Here is a 7577-nt window from a genome sequence, read left to right as displayed (position 1 = left end):
TAAGTTGGGGACTCCCGTTAAACGTCACAAAATAAACATGAATATTCATTACTCATACTGACGTAAGAATTTAGCTAAATACAATTCGCTAATGCAAATGATTTCTGTCGAGCCGTCTGTGTAGTCGAGTGGATAAGACTATGGCCTTTACATGTCGATGTATGGGTTTGACTACTTCTTTTACTTTATAGTGAGAGAAAAATTATTTAGAGGGTTAGGTTTAGTTATATTTAGGAAGTAGTTCGGCTATCTTTCACATGGGGTCTCCAACTTATGTATGAAAAAAAAGTCGGGGCCCGGCTGGCATTATTTTTATTCTATGAGGCTAAGGCAAAAATCATTAATAATTCATGAGATTAATCATAACATGAAAGGGGTCACTATATATTTGCATAGACAGAGATCAAATACTTGATGTGTAAACCGGATTTGCAATGTCAAACAGTAGGTCAATAGGGATAGGCTCTGGGGTTGGATGCTCATCCGTACTTTTTTTTATTAGTTGAGAGAGGTTATTTAGAGGGTTATTTAGTCTTTATCATATAAATAAGTAGGTTCATGAATTATTCATGATTTCTGCCTTAACCTAATGGGAAAAAAAATAATGCAGCCCGCTGTCCTGTTCATATTGTAGTCTGCTCCCAGCAGCATTATTGTTGTCGTATCATGTTAATTAAGGCAGACGTAATAAAACATTCACGAGATTGATTATGGAATAAATTAGGACATTATAAAAACGACATTTAGAACGTTTTAAAGTTTATATGACCGCAATGCAATATTTTTCAATAATCATCGTTATGAATAGAATTTTTTTTTTTAAATGTTTGTTTCTGCTCACCAATTATCGAGTACGTACGATGATAATAAAAATGATGTACTTATTTGGTTGTAATCTGTGGAGTAGCTTTGCGTCAGGGAGTTGAGTAATTGGTCATATGTTTTGCCCCCACTCTGACGTAATTTGTGTGAAGTATAAAGTACAAATAACGTCACTGTAGGGCAAAACATCTGACCGATGTACTAATTGTTATGATTTAAAAATCAATGACGGAAATTTATTACGGAAAGAAAACAGTGTTCAAAAATGTAAATTGTAACTATTGACAACACGATCAAAATAACCATGGATGCACCTTGGCATTGATTCCGATCATCCAATATAACTTGCTTACACAAAAATGTTATGATCAGACACAGTTATCATATTATTTATATTCTTTATTAGCCTACTCTATGCAAAATGTATTTTGATATAACCCTAGTAATCAAATCTAATATGTAATAATAATAAGAGAAAATCTTCTTTATTTACCTCATATTTATTTATCTGTATACAGGATTACACAATCAGGTAAAGAAAAACCTGTTTTACATTGTGGGTCATGCCCTGAATACAAAGAAATCAGAGAAAAAAGGTTTAGTTTTGTGTAAAAAAAGAGATATCAACTTATAGGCCTGTCTAGAACTAATTTTAGTTTCCATTATTTTATTTTAATCATACTGCTGAAATGAGATTTTGCAAACATAACCTTGTTGATCGTAACAAGATGTATCGTCCCATTTTGTCTGTAAACCATCTCGATTCCACACTGTTGCGCAGTTTTGGAAACCACCGTAATTGTCGGGTTGATTTACATCCCAGTTTGTATAGTTGGCCTCTTCATTGTTGTCGCTCCACAACCATCCATTACTTTCTGTATTGGTCAATCCAATCCAGTAGGTTGCCAATGACCCACGGGTTACCAATCCGTCAGTAGCCGAATTCCAAAGTACCGAAACAAACTCGTTTTCTTCCTGACTTCGGATGGACACGAGATGTCCAATTGCACTCCTTTAATTGAATAAAGTATATTTACGTAAGTGTTAGAGTAATAAGTATTAATAGAAATGACATGTAATGGTATTCTTATTTATTCTAGTTGGCAATTAAGTATAAGAACTTAGAAATTTAAAACTACAAAATGGTATTATTTAATGTTATTATTAATATTTTACTGCGGTCCGTAAATAAAACACTTTAAAAGAGAATAACGCAATGATATATTCACTAAAAAACATTTTAATTACATTAGGCCTATAGATATTTTATAAAAATTCAACATCTCTCCATAATGTTAACTTTTCCACAGCAATTTGGTAGCAAGGAGCACACGACTGTAGGGCATGGTTGAGACTGTTGGACTATAGGCTACGGTGAAAACAAACATGAGAGTCTAATATTCTCCCACTCTAGGCCTCACAACCATATAATATACTCTTCAATGGTAGGATCGTCTTTGACAAATACTGAGAAAGTAGCCTAACAGAGACATCTTAATTGTGGCTCCTAAATTGAAAGGTAATGCAGTTGGTTATAACTTGATAGCGGCCAAAAGATCGTCCGATGTGGGTTTCGAGTCCTGATTAGCGAGGCCTAATAAGTCACTAACAATTATGTATCTTACGAACCTGGCTGTGTAGTTTTTGCATTTGATTTCGGCTTCTGACCAAGTTAATCTGTCAGCAAAGATTCGGTAGCAATTGCCTTCGTAAGATACCCAAAATGTAGGACATGGTTGACACGACTCTGCAGAAGCTGCTGCGATGAGCACGAACATAACAAAAATCACCTCCATTTATGTAGGCCTACAATTCAAAACACAGACATTTATGGAAAATATATTTTTGTATAGTCTACTTTAGATGAAGTGAAATGTTTAGGGCTCATAAAACAAAGTGAATGATACATAGTAAAATAAACAAGAACGAACATAAACAAATTAATTATTTACATGGTACCAGTCATCTACAAACCAGTTAATGACTGAGATAATGTTTATGAACACAAATTAATTGACTGCACATCAATTTATTTTTATCGACATAGAAAATAGTACACAGAAATAGGCGTATGTTTTTTCCTCGAGACTTTAACAAAACGTTTTTATAAGAATTATATATATAGAGAGTTCTCTCGCTTCGCTCGCGCACCCTCTAGTGGGTGTGCCCGAATGATTCTCGGAAACATGGCCAATGCCTCTGGAAAATGAGGCCCTGGTGACATCTATGCATATGTCTGATGAGTAATGCATGATTATTTTGTGATGTTTCATGGGGGTCCTTAAATTATGTATGCAAAAAATATCGCTTCCAGGGTAATATTAGTTAAATTACTAAAACAAATTGTAGTTCACGTAAAGTAAAGGCCTTTAATCAATAGGTATATAATTGATTAGTTGAATATCTAAAACAAATAAATTGTAGTTCACGATTCAGTTGAATCACTAAAATCACATTGTAGTTCAAGTAAAAGTAAAAGCCTTCAATAATAGTTAGATTAATAAAACAAATTGTAGTTCACGTAAAGTAATAGCCTTTAATCAATATAATTCATTATTTGAATATCTAAAACAAATAAATTGTAGTTCACGATTCAGTTGAATGACTAAAATCGTAGTTAAATTAAATAAATAATTAGTTACTAACTAAAATCAAATAGTAATTAGGACGTAAAATAAAAGCCTGTCATTTCAGCCCCGCATTATGTCCTGCAACTCCCTATTTCATATATAATTAATATCAATGAATTATTCATTGCAATCATTCATTGTGCCGTGTATCCGTATTTTAAATGAATAATTTGTAATAATTTATTTTATGCATTGTGAAATAAAACGAACGAACAACAAAATCGGTAAGTAAAAAAAAAATAGCATTTGAAAATACTCACTGATTCTCCAAGGAAAATTACAAAACCAAATTTTATTGTTATCTGTTGACAGAAGGATTGGTAGACAAATAACTTTCTTCTAAACTGTAAAAAAAGAAGTGACATTTTCTTTTTCCTGTTTTGTGTGATGTTATACTTCAGTAGTTTATCAAGGTAATGGATTCCACTCCCTGTTGAACCCATATGTAATCCTCTTCTGTCCTACCTTAGTTCTCTTACTAGAACAATTTCTGTATTAGGTAGGCCTGTATAGATTATTATTGTGTGGAAGAAGTTATCAAATATAATACGAAATACAAAGTGCATTTCATTTCAATTATAAATCAATTTTATAAATATTATTTTAAATAAACATTCTTTAAATAAAAAGTATAATTCTGTGAGACTTGCTTTGGAGTAAAAAAATACTACTATTACTGAACATTTTTGAAAAGTTTCATCTGGATTTCTATATAGTATTCATAACGTTTTTCTTTTGGATCATTCAAAGAAAAAAAATATGAATTCGAGTTAATGTATGGCCAAAAATAATAATAGTACCACACCATATGTCTCTCGAGTCTGTATTTTGTAGTATTTGTAGTTTCCGAGCGCTTGATTTATTACGTCATTTATTCGGTCATTAGTTTATGTTTTTGTTCTAAAAGGAGGGTATTCATTTGCTTTCTTCTCTTTGAACCTTTGCACAGGTATAAGCGTGGAGAATTATAGTTATGAATTATTGTCCATGATAGACGGAAGGAAAGACAAGGTGCGTCTGATTTGTGTGTACGCAAAATAATCTATATCTTCCCGGATAAGGAAGCAATAGGCTTACCAAACTCAAACAATTGAAGATAAGTGCTTTTTGGTTTTTTTTAATCATTTATTTTGTTAAAGTTTATTGGCCTATTTATTTTTGAAATACAAAAAGGATAGTCATATTTATGATTTTTTTTTTTTATTCATTTTTTAGGCAGATTGCCAAGGATAACCACAAGTGAACTTAATCACTATCCTTCTCTCAAAAGACAAACATAATATAGATGCTCTACATAAACAAAGACTTAATTACAAGTCTTTGGGAGTGGAGTTGCAAATTGTCCTGACATATGACAGGACTTGAACCCAGGACCCTTGGATTGGTAGCCAAGCATCATAACCACCAAGCCACAACTCCACTTCAATTTAATATTTAATATAGATGAAACGTTGTGTTTTATTTGTGTGCAGTAGTCGTATCAAAAAGTTTATTAGAATCTGTAGCACGCTGCTTTAGGACATTTTGCAGATGGTCAATTTCTTATGTTTTTATTATTTATTTATTTTAAATTTATCAGTTTTAAGGGGCTTTGCGTCTAAAGCATTAGCTTACAGCTTAACCCCATTCACACCTTCAATTAATTTTGTATGTACTTTATATTTATCTGATATTGTGAATAATTTATATATAAGTAATCGATCCGTCTGTTTTGGGTTGACCAACTATTACCTTTTGGTCTTATCTTGCCTTTTAGGTATATAGGCTATTTGTTTGCTTTGTATTTGGCATAAATTTGAATAAAATAATTTAAAATAATAAAAACAAAGTACATGATTCATCCCTAAAGACCAATATTGCATTTAACACTGATCTATACTTTAATAAGGTGTGTGTTATTTTTACCGCACATCCGGTAAAACGCTTAACCATTTAAGCCTACTTTTAATCCAGGCCACATTATTGGACGGTAGAACAGAGTTTGTGATCTCACATAATCTTTTTTCATTTTTAAAACTGTGTTAAAAGAAGTTCATATGTTTATGTTTAACCATAGTCCTATTTTAACCATCTATTACAAATTTGCAGTAAATATGACTTGGATTGTAGTCTGCCCGATAACTTTCGGGAATACTTCAGATACTTCTAGTTCATTAGTTATTGAGTCGTCAAATTCACAACCCTCCGAACCAATAACTCGCTGAGGTGACGCCATTAAATGTTAGTTTTGTTATTATTCGTTCTTCATGTCTAATTATTATCCGCATCTTTTTGCACACTGTCCTTTCAGTTTGTAACGATCGTTTTATTTATTTATTTATTTATTTATTTATTTTTATTTATTCGGTATATAAAATATATTACAAAACGACAGTCAAGGACTGAAATGAATTGTATTACAAATGCCTAAAAATTAGTTAAAATTGCTATAAAAATAGAAACATCTTATTAAAATTAGATATCGTACCATAAAATTAAAAACATAGATGAATAAAAAACCTTAAAACATTCACTTAGGCCTATTACATATCTAAAAAAGAGCTAGTGGTAATACCCTTTTTTGCCCTATTGACTACTACCTTAATCTCTCAGCGGTAATCGATGGCTTGTTATTTGTATAAAGCTTTACTCTCTTCGTTTGGATGGCCAGTTCGATGCAGAAGTTTGATTTACACTGACAGATTTGGTAAGCTTAACTATATTTGCTTCACTGTCAATAAAAGACTCCGATTAGTGGCTTTCAAACAGCGTGGGACAACCGTTTAGTGGTACTTTGTCTGGGTTTTGTTTCTCGGGACTAAGGGGTCTGCATTTTGGGAACATTAACACTAAATTGGTTGATACGCCCTTAGATGGTAGTATTTAATAGTAACCCTGCAATTATGTCTTAAAATAGTTTTATTTGCATTTTAGTATTATAGTAGAGAATTTTTCTTCTTTGTTGATCCAATCGATTGAAAAGTACTCAAAATGGTACTTCAACAACGTTTCGCAAACAGTTTGCTTTCTCTAGTAGACTGTTGATCTTGAAAAAACTACACATACAATAAACAGGGTTAACGATGGACATAACCTCTCACATAATATAGGATGACATCATTCAGACCCAGGGAAACAATCGGGAGACTAACATCATTGTCACAAAACACAGCGCCCTAAAAAACAACGAGGTGACGTATTGACCAGACTGTAGCCACCAGTCTACTTGAGAAAGCAAACTGAATATTTGCGAAACGTTGTTGTAAGTACCATTTTCAGTACTCTTCAAATACGGTAATGTAATATATGTGAAACCGCGTAAAACAAGCCCTTTGTTAAGACAAGTTGAGCTTGACTTTGCACCCGGCCATTTGACCACCAGGATTTTCATGGTATATTCAAATCTAAATAGATCGCAGGTTTTACATTTGAATTTATGCGTTTGATTGATAATAATTTATTTGCTTTTTTCTTACAGAAAATTGAAAAATGAAGATAGTTATTGTGTTTGCGCTCATCGCAGTAGCACTGTCTACAAGCGAGTCATGTCAATTATGTCCTGCGTTTTGGGTTCCTTTTCAAAGTAACTGCTATCGCATATTTGGGTTGAAGTTAACCTGGTCACAAGCAGAGGAGAGCTGCAATAGTCACTTTAATGGGTTCGTTAGTTTTGATTTTGAATTACAGTACCGTTACATTTTTATATAATCCAACGGCCGGTTACTGATTACGCTAGTTCTAGACTGTATTTCGACTAAACATTGGTCGTTACTTCAGCATGAAACACAATCAAAACGCCGACTGGTTGACTAAAATAAATAAGAAAATAACTACAGACTTGAGGCAAGTCTGTAACAAAAACTTATCTTAGTCATAAACTGTTGAAAGTTGTCGCCAAGATTTGATGAGTGGTGGAGTCACATAGATAGGCCTACTAAACACCAAATGTACAAATAACACTAATACTAAAACATTTTATTAGGCATAGGATTTAATAAATTGTATAGAAAGTAAAAGAAATGGAATTATATCGTGGTAGGATAAAAATAAGTTAAAATAATAAGAACAAATCCGCCATTCTAGTGACAAGTGAAACCTCAATTAAAGATCTGTATATGATTTTGTTATTTTTTATTTAGAGTTGCG

At 32.5% G+C, this 7577-nt stretch overlaps 1 protein-coding gene and 1 long non-coding RNA gene across 2 annotated transcripts; one reads left to right on the top strand and one right to left on the bottom strand.

Annotated features, from left to right (window-relative positions):
* Nucleotides 1-1218: 1218 nt before the first annotated feature.
* LOC140054299 (echinoidin-like) lies at nucleotides 1219-2931 on the bottom strand. Its single transcript, XM_072099276.1, has 3 exons — nucleotides 2775-2931; nucleotides 2452-2628; nucleotides 1219-1834 (listed from the first exon to the last, which is right to left on the bottom strand). The coding sequence occupies exons 2-3, from the start codon at nucleotides 2616-2618 to the stop codon at nucleotides 1495-1497; spliced, it is 507 nt and encodes a 168-aa protein (XP_071955377.1). The 5' UTR covers nucleotides 2619-2628; nucleotides 2775-2931; the 3' UTR covers nucleotides 1219-1494.
* An 827-nt stretch (nucleotides 2932-3758) lies between these two features.
* LOC140054705 (uncharacterized) lies at nucleotides 3759-4720 on the top strand. The gene is made up of 3 exons (XR_011846567.1): nucleotides 3759-3865; nucleotides 4402-4463; nucleotides 4668-4720. It is a non-coding gene; the product is annotated as an uncharacterized lncRNA (long non-coding RNA).
* Nucleotides 4721-7577: the final 2857 nt, after the last annotated feature.

The sequence above is a fragment of the Antedon mediterranea genome, chromosome 1 (genome assembly GCF_964355755.1).
Source record: "Antedon mediterranea chromosome 1, ecAntMedi1.1, whole genome shotgun sequence".
Lineage (NCBI taxonomy): Eukaryota > Metazoa > Echinodermata > Crinoidea > Comatulida > Antedonidae > Antedon > Antedon mediterranea.
This window is presented reverse-complemented; position numbering and strand designations above follow the sequence as displayed.

Coding starts and splice junctions, on each gene's coding strand:
- LOC140054299 (XM_072099276.1), bottom strand. CDS start 2,618: ATGGAGGTGATTTTTGTTATGTTCGTGCTCATCGCAGCAGCTTCTGCA. Junction 1,835..2,451: donor TGCAAAAACTACACAGCCAG/GTTCGTAAGATA, acceptor ATTCAATTAAAG/GAGTGCAATTGGACATCTCG.